The sequence below is a fragment of the Hemitrygon akajei genome, chromosome 10, assembly GCF_048418815.1.
Source record: "Hemitrygon akajei chromosome 10, sHemAka1.3, whole genome shotgun sequence".
In the NCBI taxonomy this organism is placed as follows: domain Eukaryota; kingdom Metazoa; phylum Chordata; class Chondrichthyes; order Myliobatiformes; family Dasyatidae; genus Hemitrygon; species Hemitrygon akajei.
In genome coordinates, this window is record NC_133133.1 from 136586763 (window position 1) to 136606037 (window position 19275).

At 41.1% G+C, this 19275-nt stretch overlaps 2 protein-coding genes across 5 annotated transcripts in view; one reads left to right on the forward strand and one right to left on the reverse strand.

The window, feature by feature from the left end:
- Positions 1 to 832: 832 nt before the first annotated feature.
- cdpf1 (cysteine rich DPF motif domain containing 1) lies at positions 833 to 15797 on the reverse strand. 4 transcript variants are annotated; one of them, XM_073059051.1, is made up of 5 exons: positions 15657 to 15793; positions 11569 to 11635; positions 5307 to 5416; positions 2792 to 2903; positions 833 to 1067 (listed from the first exon to the last, which is right to left on the reverse strand). In XM_073059051.1, the coding sequence occupies exons 3-5, from the start codon at positions 5414 to 5416 to the stop codon at positions 936 to 938; spliced, it is 354 nt and encodes a 117-aa protein (XP_072915152.1). In that variant the 5' UTR covers positions 11569 to 11635; positions 15657 to 15793; the 3' UTR covers positions 833 to 935. The 4 variants fall into 4 exon arrangements, with proteins under 4 accessions (XP_072915152.1, XP_072915153.1, XP_072915150.1 ...); XM_073059052.1 differs by lacking the exon at positions 15657 to 15793 and adding an exon at positions 15457 to 15650; XM_073059049.1 differs by lacking the exon at positions 11569 to 11635 and having other exon boundaries at positions 15657 to 15797.
- A 25-nt stretch (positions 15798 to 15822) lies between these two features.
- Positions 15823 to 19275, forward strand: part of nampt1 (nicotinamide phosphoribosyltransferase 1) — a 47666-nt gene continuing 44213 nt past the window's right edge. The window contains exon 1 of the mRNA XM_073059047.1: positions 15823 to 16072. Coding sequence (XP_072915148.1) covers positions 16019 to 16072 — 54 coding nt within the window. The 5' untranslated portion in view covers positions 15823 to 16018. The remainder of the gene's footprint in view (positions 16073 to 19275) is intronic.

Genomic DNA, 19275 nt, shown 5'->3' on the forward strand with positions numbered 1-19275 from the left:
GGGGCATCTTTCTTCCCCTTCTTGCATAGACATTGCTTTGTTGCACTTATCATCAAACTATTCACAATTCAGTTTACAAAGTTCTTAACAGAAGGTTTCCTAAGTTGTGGCAGTAGCATCTTGGAGGGCGAGGGATGGTAATGCGAGGTAAGATAGAGTTGTGCAAGGAAATGTTCCTTCCAAATTGACCAAATTAAATTATCCAGTTGAGAAGGAGATAACAGTTGAATACAAGAGCTGCCAAATTACTGTGGACATCAATTTTCATAGTTTTAGCAGGTATGCTGGGAGGTATTCCAACAGATTTAATCATGCTGTGTCTGACTGTATCAGCATTGAATTTACTAGTTATTTATTTAGAGATCCAGCCCTTATGGCCAACATTCCATCTGCCACTTTTTTGCCCATTCCTCCAATTTGTCTAAGTCCTACTCAAACACATTGCTTTTGATCTCATCAATTTTGCCGTATACTTTCCAACATAATAAACACAGAGATCAGGGAATTGAATTTTCTCATGTATTCCAGGCATGAGTAAAAAGCATGAAAGGATTATGTGGAATAATTCTGTAAATCATGTGTTGCAGATAAACATAAGCATTTCCTCTATTAATTACTGGACTGTGGGGCTCTGTTTATATGCATTAATCCAATTATGTCTATTCATTAAAAGTGAACAATATAAAGCTACTTATATTAAAGGAAAAATGGCTGTTTATTCATTTACTTTTCCAATATAATTGAAGTCATTTATTATAATCTTTCTGCAAATGTAATAGAGTAGTTTTGCTGGACTTCTTTATAGAAATTTTTTTCAAAAGTTAGTGTAATAATGATTTGACTTTTTATTCACATCAGAAAAAGCTCCTGATTGGATGTATTTTGATATAAAGGTTCTCCTGTGTTTTCTCATTAAAGAAAATCTCTTGCTGTGTTTAACCTGAAGAATGAGGCTTTTGCTGCTGCTGCTTCTTCTGTAGATCCAACTGAATCTCTTCAGGGAACAGCTCAATGTGCTTCTTAACACAGGGGATACAGAAGCGCTTTGTGTAGAAGAGGCTACATTCCTAAAAAGATTATTAAAGGGGAGAAAATCAGTAACTGGCAAAAAAGCTTTGCTGAATTGCAAATATGATTTTGTACACCTCCCAGCAACACACAGCTCCTATCCCCAGTTTTCTATCTTTCCAATCTAAGTCTAATGATTCCATCCATTCAAGATAATTCAGCTTTTCTAAGATTTTAATGCAAATGTCCTTAGTGCCATGACAAATGCATTGTTCAAACTGTGATTTTTATTTTGTAAAGCATCATACAAAACTATGTCAAAGCTATTTATTGTCAAAGCTATGATTTTGAAGAATTAGGGCTTTTTGAATGGATGTCATGGTGCACTAGTCAAAAAGCTGGTTTTAGGGACAGAAAGCAAAGGTCAAATTCAATGAAGATTCTGATAAAGCCATCTGAAGTCAAGTCAAATCAAGTTTATTGCCACTTAAATATATACATGCATACTGTCAAATGAGATGAAGTTTCTCCAAGCTAGGGTGTAAAGCACAGTGGTACACATAACACACAATAACTTAGGTAAGTAAGGATAAAATCTACAGATGAACTACACATAAATAAAGTGCATAAATTAAATATTGTCAGGTACAGAACTGATTAACCAGTGACACTTCAAATGCGATGTGGCAGGGAGTTCAGAAGCCTAATAGCCTGTGGAAGAAACCGTTTCCCATCCTGACCATTTATGTTTTTCCGCATCAGAGTCTCCTGCCTGATGGTAGAAAGTCAAAAAAGATGCTGGATGGAATGGGTGGGAAGAGGGAGAAGAACAGCTAAATAAAGTTAGCATAAGGTCGATGAACAGCACAGATTAAGTTAAGTCTGTGTACAATCTAAGACTTTAAAATACAGAACAGGTTAAATAGATTAGGAGGGAAAACAATACCAAGCAACCCTCGCGAAGACCTTACCAGTTATAGACAATAGACAATAGGTGCAGAAGTAGACCATTTGGCCCTTTGAGCCTGCACTGCCATTTTGAGATCATGGCTGATCAACTACTATCAATACCTGGTTCCTGCCTTGTCCCCATATCCCTTGATTCCCCTATCCATAAGATACCTATCTAGCTCCTTCTTGAAAGCATCCAGAGAATTGGCCTCCACTACCTTCCGAAGCAGTGCATTCCAGACTCCCACAACTCTCTGGGAGAAGAAGTTTTTCATTAACTCTGTCCTAAATGACCTACCCCTTATTCTCAAACCATGCCCTCTGGTACTGGACTCTCCCAGCATCTGGAGATGCATCTCCCAGCATCTCCCTGCCTCTATCTTGTCCAATCCCTTAATAATCTTACATGTTTCAATCAGATCCCCTCTCAATCTCCTTAATTCCAGCATGTACAAGCCCAGTCTCTCTAACCTCTCTGCGTAAGACAGTCCAGACATCCCAGGAATTAACCTCGTGAATCTACGCTGCACTTCCTCTACAGCCAGGATGAGGGGAGCAAATGCCTATTAGAACAACGCAAAGCAAGGTCAATTTAGGAGATTCTAAAGAAAAGGCAAATTCATGCAAGTTTATTTAAATGAACAAGACAGGTTGTACAAAAGAGGGTATAGAGAAACAGTGAAAAGGGACGACTTAAAACTGAAGTTGCTAGTTAAATATATCAACAAGAGGGAGATGTAAGAGTCACAATGCACTTTCAAAAATATATTCTATTCAGTATGAACCAAGTGGTTATGCAACCACTGATGAAGAAATTATGAGATAAACTTACTTGTCCAACACATACAGTGCTGTTGCAAACACTACAGTGAGATCCAATGATAAGAAATCTGTCCTTTTGAGATGTGAATGGATCATTCATGGTGTAGCACTCCTCTAGCAGTCTATACAATCAAAAAAAAAAATGTTTATTTGTACAAAATGTTGAATGGTTAAGTAAATTCTTTGTTCCAATTCAGCAGAAATCATACTATTTTTGTTATCAATGTTAATTTTCAATGTTGGTTCAGCTTCATGTATCAATTCGGTCCATTATTTTTAACCTTTGTCTTTATACCTAACTCGTCATCTAGCATTATCCTGCACATAAATAACACCAAAATACCAATAAAGACAATAAAAATATTTATCAACTACAGAGTGAGATTCACCATGTTGAACAATGTCGTTCATGACCAAATGCTTCTTCATGAAACAAATTTATAGTTTTTTGACAACTTTCAAAATAATTTCTGCTTGGATTTTAAGACAGGTCAAGTTGTTACGTGATATGTGAAGCATCAAGACATATGGACGGACTTGTGTGGATCTCGTGGAACATTTGCCACTCTCTTTAATTCTGTATGGAATGGTAGAAACTTGTGGAATGCAATGAATTCCTGTTTCAGAAGACCAAGGAATTAAAAAAAAAATGATTTAACAATCAGGTATCCAGCACACGAATCTTAATTGGCAGTCAGAAGCCCAAATATAACAGGGTCTAGAAGTTCTTTTACACAGCACAACACTTTCATTTGTTTCATGTTTTGAAATTTTAATTTTAAGTAAATGCCCACAGAAGATTCTTTGCAAATGTTCTGCAGAGTTTCTGAATGTGATGCCTATTTTTACCGAGGTCGCTGTTCACATTTCTCACACTTGACTGTTATCCATGCAATATCATTAAATTTCGGAGCGAGTCATGATGAGAAGATTTGAGACATGCTCCAGTTTTATCTAAAAGTTCTGTCATCATCTGAGGTTCTCTCTCCGCTTCTGAGGCATTAATTTTCTTTGATGAATGTTCCTTTTTCATTTCTGTATTCATAATGATCCCTGACTTTTTTTTCCCACCTCTATTCTCTGCTGTCTTCCAGACTCGACATTTTCTCCTTCAGCGCCATATTTTATCCAGTATTACCACCTTTTATCTGATTCTTTGATCTACCTCAAACTACTGCTTATATTTCTTCTTCCAAGAATAGAGCCATGATTACTTCTTCCCTGCCACAAATCATTTCAGCAGTTTCCCTCCTTTGATATCCAAACCTATTCCCTCAGCTCCAATCCTGCTCTTCTTTCCCCCACTTCCCACGCATCCTCCAATAGGTTCCTTACTAGTTCCACTCTTCTCTAGCACTCTAAAATGGTGAGAAATTACAGAAGAAATAGACCCGAGTGTGACAATGCAACCAATATCCTTTTGAGATATACTGATGGTCAGAGGAAGGTTAAGACATGTGACTGTCAGTGAATGGGGTAATTGGAGTTCATACAGAATAGCACAGAAATATGCTCTTCAGCCCATCAAATCCATTTCAATCATCAAGTGCCCATGTAAACTATTCTATTCTCCTCACATTGTCATCACCCCCTCCTGAACTTTACCACTAACATAGTAACTAAGGGCAATTTACAATGCCCAATTAACCTACCAACAATTTTGAGGTGTGCAAGGAAGCCAAAAGCACCTGGAGAAAACCCATATGGCCACAGGGAGAACATACACAGTCTACACAGAGAGCAGCAGAGGTCAGGGTTGTAAGGCAACAGCTCTACTAGCTGTCACCACTGTTTCACTCCGGAGTTAGTGCAACTGAATATGGACATTCTTCACAGACAATCTAGGTGGGAGGTAGCTGTTTAGACTTGCCTTCACCCATTTCCAACTACTCTGCTGCATGCCACGTAGCTGTTCTTTCGATGGTTATGAAATCTGCTCTTCCAGAGTATATAGTAGGCGGAGACATCATTTGAGGTAAATCAAGTCAGCTGATATAGCAAACTGCTGTAAAATGAAGGCACCGTCTGTAATACCAGGTACAGGTGGTTTGTGATCCCCACAGTAATCAGAATCGTATTTATAATGCAACCTTCTATAAGGTAAGGCTTCTTAGGAATGCAACTCTGCCTTTTTAGCAGATCAACTTATTGAAATGACTGAAATGAAAATGCATCAATGTAAACATGAATGCAATACATGCATGTAAACAGTGAGGATCAGAAATCTCTTTTGGCTAGGTGTGGAGTCAATCTACAACTTTCATAAATGCATTATGTGTCCAGTCAATTTTACCATGAAACACTCTGACCGACTCCACCCATGCTGTGAAAGCCATTTTCATACCTGGATGGCAGCTAAATAATGAATGCACCTAATCCAATTTTGTACACGTGATGCCTAAAGAGTAAATATATATTTTGCATATCCGTTAACAAAATTATACACTCCTTGGTTCAAACTGGACTCTAGAAGGACCTGTTTCCATGCTGTAAGACTCTATGACTAAGTATCAAAAGTCACTCACACAATAGAACGTGCATTTGCAGGCTTTTGTCCATGGTAGTTAAATGGTGCTCTGAGTCCACATAAACTACATTCAAATACTCCTGGCTTTGGCTCTTCAACACACTTCATCTGAAACAAAGGTATGAAGAATCATTTCATTATGTTTGACACTTATGATAACTGACTTCCATTTACATACACATTAAGTACAAAGATTTAATATCTCAAAGGCCTAGAAATAAGTCGTAACATCTTCGAATTTAGCTTCAACTTCAATTACTGCAATTGACTAACATGAGTAAATTAAGTTATTTCACCTGCATTCATAACAAAATGTTAATGCTGCTATCTGACCTTTGCTGAACTATTTACAAGACAGAACACTTGTGTACCATTCCAATCTATGATTAAAGAAAAAAGATTATGGGTCTAAATTTTCAAATGATCTTTTGGAAACATATTTTTGTGGAAGTGAAGGAATGGGGTAGGAAAGTGAAAAGGATTTGGTGTTTTCTCAGCATATCCGATGAATAAACTCTTCTTGGGCTTCAAGCCAGGTATAGGTATTGATTAAAACAGACATTTCAATGACACACTGCTACCTTCTTCAAGGATGGTGCCTGGGTAAGCCTAGTCCAGTGGAATTTATACCTCTGTAGTCAGTCCCTCCTGACTGGTTAGTCCTCATCCAGTCAAAACAGTTGAATGCCAGCTCTTACTTGGAGTGAGACCTTCATCTTAGTTAACATTCTACAGAGCAAGCTATCCAAAAACTACCACTGGAAACTGCAGAGGAGGCAAGGATAGAGGTCTGAATGGCCCTAAAATGAGTTATTTTGCCAAAACAGAACATTACAGAAGGACAGTGCATGGCCCTCCAGGCACTATGGTGAAACCCAGCCATCATGATTTTACCAGTGGACAAAGGAAATGCACTGGCCCTGCTGTCCTCCAAGGAATATCACAGGAGACTCCAACAGATTTTGGATGATCCCCTATAGAGAGTTCTACAGTAGGATCCCACGGATTCGCTTGTCAGGGTGACTTCCGCTTTACTGAAGAAATCTGGACTGCCAGCAGACATACGCGGGACACTTCTGCCTCAGGTGCCAGTACCACCAAGACTTTATAGGCTCCCTAAGGCACACAAGCAGGGCTGCTCCTGAGGCCTAACATCAGTCTGACTTACTATCTCGCTAAGCATTAAACAACCATGCTGTCTTCCTTTGCTGAGGGCTGTGAGAATTACATCACAAATTCAACTGACCATTAAAACGATAACCAACATCCATCTGAATCCAGAGGACATAATGGTCAGTTTCATTGTGGTGTCCATGTTCATGAGAGTTCCCAGATTGGTTCTCCTGCGGTAAAGGATTGATAAGGATACCATTGACCTTTTTGAACAGACCCTTGTGTCGACATACTTCCTCTATAAGGGGAAATACAATGAGCAAACAGTCAGAGTGGCCATGGGATTCCCTTTGTCGCCAGCTATTACTGATTTCTACATGGAGGACTTTGAGGAGAGGGCTCTGAGTTCATTGCCCTTACACCCAAATGTTGCTTCAAATGCATCAATGACACCTTCGTAGTATGACCTCATGGACCTCAGGCACTCCAACAGTTCCACAACCATCTGAACAACATACATCCAAACATTCAATTTACGATGGAGATGCAGAAGAATGGTTGCCTCCTGTTCCTGGAAATTCTAATACAACGGAAACCAGAAAGTAGCCTCAGACATGGCATCTATCGGAAACCCATTCACACAGACTTGTACCTCAACAATAATATCATCATCACGCCTCCCAATGTAGAGTGGTTCTTTCTACTTTAATTAACTGAGCAAAAACTATTTTGGACCTGGAGAGTCTCCCCAAGGAAATAAGAAGGTTGTGCATGACGTTCCTACAGAACAGCTACAAGGTTCAGGAAATCAATCAGGCCCTTAAAAGGGCTGACAGAAAAACCAGGAAACCTAACAATGAAGAGGAACCGCAAACACGAGGAAATCTGCAGATGCTGGAAATTCAAGCAACACACACAAAATGTTGATGGAACGCAGAAGTACAGTTGACGTTTCGGGCCGAGACCCTTCGTCAGGACTAACTGAAAGAAAAGATAGTAAGAGATTTGAAAGTAGGAGGTGGAGGGGAAATCCGAAAAGATAGGAGAAGACAGGATTCCAGACCTAACCAGTTCCCCTCTACCACCACTCTCCTCTGTCTAGCGGAATTAGTTCTTACTCTCAATAATTTCTCCTTTGGCTCCTCCCACTTCCTCCAAACCAAAGGTGTAGCCATGGGCACCCGTATGGGTCCCAGCTATGCCTGCCTTTTTGTTGGCTTTGTGGAACAGTAAATGTTTCAAGCCTATACAGGTATCCGTCCCCCTCTTTTCCTTCGCTACATCGACGATTGCATTGGTGCTGCCCCCTGCACGCATGCTGAGCTCGTTGACTTCATTAACTTTGCCTCCAACTTTCACCCTGCCCTCAAATTTACCTGGTCTATTTCTGACACCTCCCTCCCCTTTCTTGATCTTTCTGTCCCCACCTTGGGAGATGGCTTATCTACTGATATCTACTATAAGCCTACTGACTCTCTCAGCTACCTGGACTATTCCTCTTCTCACCCTGTCTCTTGCAAAAATGCCACCCCATTCTCGCAATTCCTCCGTCTCCGCCGCACCTGCTCTCAGGATGAGGCTTTTCGTTCCAGGACGAAGGAGATGTCTTCCTTTTTTAAACAAGGGCGCTTCCCTTCCTCCACCATCAACTCTGCTCTCAAATGCATCACTCCCATTTCCTGCACATCTGGTCTCACCCCATCCGCCCGCCACCCCACTCGGGATAGGGTTCCCCTTGTCCTCACCTACCACCCCACCAGCCACTGGGTTCAACATATAATTCTCCGTAACTTCGGCCACCTCCAACAGGATCCCACTACCAAGCATATCTTTCCCTCCCCCCCTTTCTGCAAGGATCGCTCCCTACACAACTCCTTTGTCCATTCGTCCCACCCATCTCCCTCCTGGCACTTATCCTTGAAAGCAGAACAAGTGCTACACCTGCCCTTACACTTCCTCCCTCACCACCATTCAAGGCCCCAGACAGTCCTTCCAGGTGAGGCGACCCTTCACCTGTGAGTCGGCTGGTGTGGTATACTGCGTCCGGTGCTCCCGGTGCGGCCTTTTATATATTGGTGAGACCCGATGCAGACTGGGAGACCATTTCGCTGAACATCTACGCTCTGTCCGCCAGAGAAAGCAGGATCTTCCAGTGGCCAAACATTTTAATTCCACGTCCCATTCCCATTCTGATATGTCTATCCATGGCCTCCTCTACTGTCAAGATGAAGCCACACTCAGGTTGGAGGAACAACACCTTATATTCCGTCTGGGTAGCCTCCAACCTGATGGCATGAACATTGATTTCTCTAAATTCTGTTAATGCCCCCCTCCCCTTCTAACCCCATCCCTTATTTATTTATTCCCCCCTCCTTTTTTTTCTCTCTCTGCCCCTCTCACAATCACTCTTTGCCTGTTCTCCATCTCCCTCTGGTGCTCCCCTCCCCCTTTCTTTCTCCCTAGGGCTCCCATCCCATGATCCTTTCCCTTCTCCAGCTCTGTATCCCTTTTGCCAATCACCTTTCCAGCTCTTAGCTTCACACCTCCCCCTCCTGTCTTCTCCTATCATTTCAGATTCCCCCCCCCCCCCCCCAACTCTCTTACTATCTTCTCTTTCAGTTAGTCCTGATGAAGTGTCCTGGCCCAAAACATCGACAGTGCTTCTTCCTATAGATGCTGCCTGGCCTGCTGCATTCCACCAGCATTTTGTGAATGAAGAGGAATCTATCCCTACCATTTGTCTTCCCTGTATTTCCACAGTTTCTGGAAGGATCGCTGGAATCCTGAAGAAATACCGGATTAATACCATTGGACTAGACATGTCCAGGCATCATCCCTGAAGAAGATGGCAGAGTTTGTCATCAAAGCATTGATTATAATTGATACCTGTAACCGGCTTGAAGTCTGAAAGGAGTTTATTTGAAAAGGATTTGTTTCCCTAATGTTGAATACCACTGACTCTCTGGCCTCCAATAAAGTATGTGAGACTTCTTACTGTTGATCAGGCAACATACAAATCTTTATCATCTGAATAGGATTGTTTTTCAATGGAAGAGGAAATGGTAACGTTCTTTAATATTTAAATGTTAAACAGCTTTAAAACAGCAAAAGTCATCTGTAGTATCAACAATGCCAAGCTCACCCAACCAGCTTGATACCAAATATATAATGCCTCTGATGAGAGGTTTGGCCTTGAACAAGCACAAGCCAACATTGCAAACATCATCATGTCTACTACATTGTAAGCTGTAAGAAAGGGACAAACCAGCAATTTTCTGAAAACCTCCTTGCTACTGCCCAGAACAAAGTGGAAAGCTATACCCAGTTATATACATTGGAGGTGGTTTTCTACATCATACGTCAAAACAAAATTAGTAATTATTCTTGTTCTGTCGTCCACTTGCTCATATTGTACAAGCATTATCTGAGAACCAACTGGAAACTAATTTCATCGACACATCAGTAAAAGATTTTCAACAACAAATTCTCTTCAACTTAGGGGAAAAAATGTCCCAAGATGATTCAGAGAACTGTTTTCACACAGCAACTGATGTTAAGCCACAGCTTGGTTGAGAGTTAAGTTTTTTGAATATTCAAAAGGGAAAGGAGCGCGTAGAGGTTAAGTGAGGGAATCCCAGACCTAAGAGCCTAAATTACCAAAGCATTGGTGAGGCAAAGGAAATTTGGGACATACAACAGTTCTCCAATGTTCTTCAACAGTGTAATTCCCTGCACTTATTAGGGAATGGTAATGGTATGGTAATTTGTTCATGTTTGCTGTTTTGTATTTTATCTTGTCTCTTTCTTCTTGGATTCTCATTTAAGATCATTTGTGCTGACAAAAGACATCTACATTTTATGTAGGATATAATTCCTTTGTTTCTTTATCTTGCAGTGACACATGAAGTAGCCATTTGACTTGTTATATCCATGCCAGCTGTCAGGGAGGCAATCATGTATCATTTGTCTGTATTCCAGCAATTTGGACTCTCTCACATATTCCTTTCAATTACCCTTTGATCCTTCAATTTATAGGAAATCAGTTGACTTAGCAACTGATAAGGGAGAAAAATAATGCAATCACAGAAAGGGCATGCAGATTTCACACATATGATACTTACAATTGAGGGCAAATTTTGGATTCCTGAAGTAGCACTAACTTCTATGCCACCTTGTTGCCTGCAGCAATTATTGGTACAATTTGGTACACTAAACAAAGCAAAAGCTTGGAATGGAAATACCAAGTTGAGCTTTTTGAGCTGATTGACTCTGAGCAGGTCCCACACCATGATTAATGCAATGTGTTTCAAGGATTAGATCAATATTTTAATGTTGCATTTTGTCCACGACATGGATGTTTGTCCCAACAAGAAACATCATTACAACAAGATCTTTTGATACCAGAGAGACATAGGCCATGGAATGAAGTGAAGATTATAAGTATGGGAATAAACTGAGATTAGAGGCAAGCATTTAAAAAATAACTGATTTAATCGATTTTAAGTAGTTCATTTATAATTAATTTTGAGCTACAGATGCTACATTTGATGTGTCAAAGTTGTAATTTGCTAATGATAAAGACAGGTCCTCTCCAAGTTTCAAAAAGGTTCTATTCCTGTGAAATGCTAGTCATCTGAACAACTTGCAGGTCAGAGATGAGATCAGGTCCTGAGTTCCCAATTCCTGCATGGGCTGAACATAAGCCAAGCATTTGTAAGCTGTGGAGGACATGTCCTGACAATATTCACTGTAACAAGATCTCTAATAGTAAAGGATTTCAGAAATGTACAATTGGGAGAACAGGCTGCAATTCCATTGGCATTGTACCAAAGAACATTAAAATTCAAAGTAGGTGGTGATCTCATATCTGTATATAGTACACAGATGAACTTTATTAATTGCATTTCCTTCTTATTTTCAAGATGGTTTGTGTTACATCTTGAAAATATAATGAAAATATCTTTATATTTGTGCAGTAATATAAATCATGAATAGCTGAGAGCCAGTCCATCAGTCTAACTAATAACACCATAAGGGGAAAACAGCTTGTTTATTTTTACTGTCTTTTTTCCCCTTCAGCCAATCCTCCTTCCATGCAACAGTGCTTGCCCTTATTTTATGTTACAACATTTTTTATGATGCCTTACCAAAAGTCTTTGGAAAATTTAGATAGATGACTTCCAATGGTTTTCTGTCAACTCTGCTAGTTACACTCTGAAAAAGATTTTATTAAATTTTTCTAAACATTTTTTAAAGACCATGACTGTCAAATCATACACAGTTCAGTCTAGTTTTTTGTACTGTCATGTAACACAATCTTCCTGAAAAACGTTGTGTCATTTTTACTATGCAATGTACCAGCAGTTATGGTTGAAATGACAATAAGAGTGACTTGACTTGAAATGTTATGACATACAGTACGTCAATGATAGTCAACCTGATTGTGATTTACTTTAAGGCGAGAAAAAGTTATTAGAGACTGCTATGTGCAAGTACTGATAAGAGAGCACTACAGTAATCACATATTGTGTAACACATTTTAACAGTCATTGGATTCCTTCAAGTGTTTACAACAATTGTGGTAACAAGAACTAAGCTTCAAAATATCCACTATGCATAATTTGTAAGCAATATAATACATGTAGTCCCAAATTAACACTGACAGGACCTTGGGTGTAGATGATACCCCACTAAGGTCCTAAAATTGGGCAGTGAAGAGCTTCAGACACAATCTACAACCTATCAAGCAACACACACAAAATGCTGGTGGAATGCAGCTGCCTCTGTATCCCTTTTGCCAATCACCTTTCCAGCTCTCAGCTTCACCCCACCCCTCCGGTCTTCTATCATTTCACATTTTCCCCTCCCCCTCCTACTTTCAAATCTCTTACTATCTTTCCTTTCAGTTAGTCCTGATGAAGGGTCTCGGCCCAAAACATCGACAGCGCTTCTCCCTATAGAGGCTGCCTGACCTGCTGCATTTTGTGTGTGTTGCTTGAATTTCCAGCATCTGCAGATTTCCTCGTGTTTGTCTACAACCTTATCATCCACATTTGGGATAAAGTTCATAAATCCATGATGAGCAGAGTTAGGGTGGATAGTCACAGTCTTTTCCCAGTGTTGGGAAGTCTAAAACTAGAGAGGATAGGTTTAAAGTATGAGAGTAAAGTCTTAAAGGGGACCTTTAACACAGGACATTGTGCTTATATCTACTGCAATGAGCTGCCAGATGAAGTGATAGAAGCGGCATTTAAACAGGCACATGGATAGAAAAAGATTAGAATGATAGGAGCCAAATAGGAGTAGCTATGTCAGCAACTTGTTAGATATGGTGTATAATTCTACATCCATGAAATATTCAAAGCCTCCTAAAATAAATACAAAATAACCATAGACTTCTGGAAATCCCATGCCTACAACCATTAAAAGTGGAGGAGCAGCATTCAAGATGATTTGACAACCTGAAATCCATGCATTAGGAACACACAGAGGCTCAGCCAGCTCCATCAGTGGCACCAGCCTCCCCACCATAAGGACTTCTTCAAAAGGCAGTACCTCAAGAAGGCAGGACTGATCATGAAGGACCTTCACCATCCGGGACACACTCCCTTCTCATTACTACAGAAGAGGACCATCTCAGAAATTAACTGCTCAGCCTGGTGTGTGGAAGAGTTTGTGATTCCCACATTGGTGTCATTAGCCCTTTCAGAACCCAGAAAACCATATTAAGTCAACTTCAATCCCAAGGACTGTCCAAGAAGGAGAAAAACGTTTAGTTGGGCAGCATGGATCTGTTCACCATATAACTATATATAACAATTACAGCACGGAAACAGGCCATCTCGGCCCTTCTAGTCTGTGCCGAACGCTTACTCTCACCTAGTCCCACTGGCCCGCACTCACCCCATAACTCTCCATTCCTTTCCTGTCCATATACCTCTTCCAACCACTGAGGTCAGGGTAACTGGCCTATAATTTCCTTTCTTCTGACTCCCTCCTTTCTTGAAGAATGGAATGGCATTTTCAATTTTCCAATCCTCCAGACCATTCCAGAATCTAGTGATTCTAGAAAGATCATTACTAATGTTTCCACAATCTCTTCAGCTACCTCTTTCAGAACCCTGGGGTGTAGTCCATCTGGTTAAGGTAACTTACCAAACTTCAGACTTTTCATCTTCCCAAGCACCTTCTCCCTGGTAATAGCAACAGCACTCACTTATGCTCCCTCACACACTCAAACTTCTGGGATACTGCTAGAGTCTTCCACAATGAAGATTAATGCAAAATACTTATTCAGTTCATCCGCCATTTTCTTGACCCTCATTACTACCGCTCCAACATTATTTTCTGCAGTCCACTATCTACTCTCACCTCTCTTTTACTCTTTATAAATTTGAACATTTGGTATCCTCTTTGATATTATTGGCTAGCTTATCTTCATACAGTATTTCATCTTTCCCCCTTATAGCTTTTTAGTTGCCTTTTGGTGATTTTTAAGTTTCCTAATCCTCTAACTTCCCATTCATTAATGCTCTATTTTCGGTGCTCTCTTTTATTTTTATGTTGGCTTTGACTTCCCTTGCCATCCACAGTTGCATCATCTTGCCAAAATAATAGTACTTCTTTTTTGGGATGATGTCAGCCATTGCTGCTCTGCCTTCATCTTTGCTAGCATCCTATTCCATTCAACTTTGGCCAGCTCCTCTCTCATGCCTGTTTCCCTTAACTCCACTACAATACAGATATATCTGTCTTTAGCTTCTCCCTCCCAAACTGGGAGAATTCTACCATGTTATGATCACTGCTTCCTTATGATTTCTTTACCTTGAGCTCCCTAATCAAATCTGATTCATGACCCACAACGAATTCAACATAACTGATCCCCTAGTGGGCCCAACCACAAGCTGCTCTAAAAAGCCATCTTGTACCAACCTGATTTCCCCAATCTACCTGCATATTGAAATCCCGAAGACTACCGTAACATTGCCCTTTAGATATGCCTTTTCTATCTTTCGTTGTAATTTGTAACCCACAAATTACAGGCTGCTGTTCGGAGGCCAGTATGTAACTCCTATCAGGATATTTTTACCCTTGCAGTTTCTCAACTCTACACTCAAGGATTCTACATCTTCAATCTTATATCACGTCTTTCTAAGGATTTGGTTTGATGTTTTTAACCAACAAAGCCATGCCACCCCCCCCCCCCCCACCGCTCTGCTTACCTGCCTGTCCTTTCGATACAATTATTACCCCACAACCATCAGGGGATAATTTCATTCACCCAACACTGAACTGATTCAACAATCTATGGACTCACTTCTAAATAATCTACAACTCAAGTTCTCGATACTTATAGCTTACTTATTATTTCTTTTCTTATTGTTTTTAGAGTTTGTGTTTTGCACATTACCGTAGTTATTTGTCCATAACTATCATGTGGGGGTTTCATTGTGTTTCTTTCTATTTACTATGAATGTTTGCAAGAAAAAAAAAGGATCTCAGGGTAGTATATGGTGAGCTACATGAATCAGAATCTGTTTTAAAATCACCAGCATGTATTGAGAAATTTGTTAACTTCGCAGGAGCAGTACAATACATAACAAATACAGAAAATAAATTAAAGCATATATGTACATTAAATAGTTAAATTAAGAACAGTAGAGCAAAAATAGAAATAAAAAGGTGAGGTAGAGGTTATGAGCTCCAATGTCCATTTAGAAATAGGGTGGCAGAAGGGAAGAAGCTGCTCCTGAATCGTTCAGTGTGTGCCTTCAAGCGTCTGTACCTCCTTCTTGACGGTAACAATGAGAAGAGGGCATGTTTTGGGTGATGGGGGTCCTTAATAATGGATGCCACCTTTCTGAAGCACCGCTCCTTGAAGATGCCTTGGATATTAGGGAGGCTAGTACCCAAGATGAAGCTGACTAATTTTACAACTTTCTGTAGCTTTGTACTTTGACAACAACTTTACTTTGAACTTTGAAAGTGAATTTTATGAAACAATATACTGTTGGAAGTACAGTATCTACTCCTACCTCTTATTCGGTCGAGAAATTCAAATTCCCACCTCCCAGGAGGAAGGTCTGCCGTTCACTCATCATAAGCACAGAGTGTTGGGTTTTCGACGTGACGCGCTTGTTCCCCTCCCCACAGACACAGCTTGGCCTCCTCCCTCCCCCGTCTGTCAGTGCGAAAGAACTAGCCCATTCATTCACCCGCCGATCACCATCCTCACCTCCAACACCACACAGCCGCCACAGGTACCATCAGCATCAGCGGCGTCATCCTACCCTCTCGCGAGAGTTGGGGTACGCGGTGACGCGCCCCTCTCCCGCTTTGATGAGGCGTAACATCACAGCCCTTCCCGGTTGAGCGGCTGGTGAGATCGGGTCACCGCTATCTCGCGATAATTAGGCACGCTCTCTCGTGTGGCCCCGCCTCTCAGCCCTCTGCCCTGGATCGCTCGGAGGAGCACGCAGCCGATGCTGGGCTACTCGAGGCAGCGGCGTGAAGTGGCGGCGACGTCGGCTTATCCACGCTGTGCTCTCCCCAGCTCTTCCCCCGAGCGGAGCGGACAGCCTCGCTGCTTGGCCTAAGATGGACGGCCAGAACGGTGATTTCAACATCCTGCTGGCCACCGATTCGTACAAGGTAGGCGCCGAACGGATGCTGCCCGACCTGCTGAGTTCATCCAGCTTTTTTGTACGTCTTTGAGGGTTGCTCCCACCGGCTGCAGATGTGTCGGTGAACTCTCACCATAGGCCGCGTTGCTCCTGTTCGGAAAGGTGAAACCATAATGGGTCAGGCGCTTCCCTACCCCCCCCCCCACCCCCACCCCACATACACATCCCATACTCACGCTGCTTATGAGAGATCAAGTATCCGGAGGACCTAGGCCTCGCCTCGTTGCCCCAGGGATGGGTAGACGCGGGGAGAACTGCCCGCCCATATCTGTCGGTGTCCCAGTTAGAATGGTAATAGAGCGGCGGCAAAAAACCGCCTGAATTCATTGAAGCGTTTTGGTGTATAGGTTACTTTACGTCCGCTGTTCGCCTGAAGCTGATCTAGGAAATCAAAACCGAAACCTCTGTCGACATCAGAGATCTTTGCCAATGCTAGAAAATCTAGAATATGTTCAATACCCCGAAAAATGCGTCTCGTATCCGTTAATATTGCCAATTTTAAGTGGGTGGTGGTAGGGTGGGAGCAAATGTGTAGCACACGAGGTCCCGAATTGTATGACTGAAAACAAAGTTTAGCCGAGTAAGCTATTTCGCTGGAATGGATGAGGCAACTTTTTGTGGTTTGGGAGCACAATTCCAGTAATTGTATAAGTAGTAGTTGAAAATTGTATCCTTTTTTATTCTTTGTGAATTGGAGTAAAAGAAATGTAAACTATGATAACTTTTCAATCGCTCTTTATCCTCCGATAATTTTTGTTTTGTATATCATTTTATTAGATTTTACTCGAACTGCAATGTCGACTGATTAAAATTCAGTTACCATGAGGAGGCAGTATTTCACGGCTTTATATAGCGAAAGTAAATGACCTAATCATGGAAACGTAAAACATAGAAAACATACAGCACAGGCCCACAAAGCTGTGCCGAACATGTCCCTACCTCAGAAATTACTAGGCTTACCTATAGCCCTCTATTTTACTAAGCTCCATGTACCTCTCCAAAAGTTCCTTAAAAGACCTTGTCGTATCCGCCTCCATCAGCATTGCTCGCAGCCCATTCCACTCACTCACCACACTCTGAGTAAAAAAAAAACTTACCCCTGACATCTCCTCTGTACCTACTCCCCAGCACTTTAAACCTGTGTCCTCTTGTGGCAACCATTTCAGCCCAGGGAAAAAGCCTCTGACTATCCACACGATCAATGCCGCTCATCATCTTATACACCTCTATCAGGTTATCTCTCATCCTCCGTCGCTCCAAGGAGAAAAGGCTGAGTTCACTCAACCTGTTTTCATAAGACATGCTCCCCAATCCAGGCAACGTCCTTATAAATCTCCTCTACACCCTTTCTATGGCTTCCACATCTTTCCTGTATTGACGTGACCGGAACTGAGCACAGTACTCCAAGTGGGGTCTGACCAGGGTCTTATATAGATGCAACAGTACCTTTCTGCTCCTAAATTAAATCCCACAATTGATGAAGGCCAATACACCTTATGCCTTCTTAACCACAGCCTCAACCTGTGCAGCTGCTTTGAGCGTCCTGTGGACTCGGACCCCAAGATCCCTCTGATCCTCCACACTGCCAAGAGTCTTACCATTGGTGCTATATTCTGCCATCATATTTGACCTAACAAAATGAACCACCTCACACTTATCTGGGTTGAACTCCATCTGCCACTTGTCAGCCCAGTTTTGCATCCTATCAATGTCCCACTGTAACCAATGGCAGCCCTCCACACTATCCACAACACCTCCAACCTTTGTGTCATCAGCAAACTTACTAACCCATCCCTCTACTTCCTCATCCAGGTCATTTATAAAAATCACGAAGCGTAAGGGTCCCTGAGGCATACCACTGGTCACCGACCTCCATGCAGAATATGACCCGTCTACAACCACTCTTGTCTTCAGTGGGCAAGCCAGTTCTGAATCCACAAAGCAATGTCCCCCTGGATCCCATGCCTCCTTACTTTGTCAATAAGCCTTGCATGGGGTACCTTATCAAATGCCTTGCTGAAATCCATATACACTACATCTACTGCTCTACCTTCATCAGTGTGTTTAGTCACATCCTCAAAAAATCGTTAATTATTAGCAGTGCAGTTTATGATAGCATTGAGTTTGGTTTGAAATATATCTTTTACAGTTTAAAACATGTTTCTAATCCATTAAAAAGAATGTTAATTGAGTTAAAGCTATTGATTTGCATGAGCCATTAACCTTGACCGGTGTTTGAAAGCATAATTTGGTTGAAATTATTTCATAGCCCTAATCTATCCTAGAGATTCAGTGGTCTATTTCTGATGTTACCAATAACTCTTGGGGGTTTTATAATACTTGCTATTAAATGAAAGCAATATGAACTTACAACAGGATTCAAGTGCAGTTCTTGGAGATCATTTTCAGAAGATTCTGTTTATTGTTGAACATAATACTTCAGAGTTTTCTTCTGTATTGACTGCTATTTTGTGTTATGACTTGGCAGAGGAATTGCCATAAATGGAAGAAAGCTTTGTGTTTTACTCCTAAAGCATTTCAGAATCAAGGAAACTGTACAAATTAAACAATTTCTATGAAATATTTGCAGCAGAGGAAGTCAGAATATTGTAGGTCGGCAAATTCAAGCAGAACACCGTTTCATAAGACAGACCTTATGAAGTGTCATTTGTGGTGAAGTTTTTTTCATGTTTTGCACAGTGTATATCAAGTATTCCAAGAAGATAATGGGAACACTCGGTATTTGACATGTCACTGGAATGGCACTCAGGCTTACCAAGTTTTGGTGACAAGCCAATTGTGCCCATTTATACCATAATTTCTATATAAACTCGCTTCAAAAGCAATAGAGTCTACTGCTAAACTCTTACCATGTTTTTCTTTATAAGTCATAATTTATTCAAGGCTGAGAGATATTCCTGGTCTATAGGAACGTTCAGGGTTATGGTCAAGATCAAATAGGCAATGATTTTTACTGAATAGTAAAGCAATCCTGGTTTTTCTTATGTTCTTTGAATGTTTGCTCTAGAAGGGTGATACAGGAGCTCAGGAAGTTAAGTAAATCAGAATCACAGTATCATATCCAGAATTAGTTCCTTTCTCTTGATCATTGTGTACTGAGTTATTTTTTTCATTTTCAAAATCCAGTGGATTCCCTTACCACCTTTCCTG

What these genes read in the sequence shown, in the direction of transcription:
- cdpf1 (XM_073059049.1), bottom strand. Translation starts at nt 5,416, where the DNA reads ATGAAGTGTGTTGAAGAGCCAAAGCCAGGAGTATTTGAATGTAGTTTA. An exon ending in GCAAATGCACGTTCTATTGT is followed by an intron (nt 2,904 to 5,306) that starts GTGAGTGACTTT and finishes TTGATTGTATAG; the next exon opens with ACTGCTAGAGGAGTGCTACA. An exon ending in GCACTGTATGTGTTGGACAA is followed by an intron (nt 1,068 to 2,791) that starts GTAAGTTTATCT and finishes TAATCTTTTTAG; the next exon opens with GAATGTAGCCTCTTCTACAC.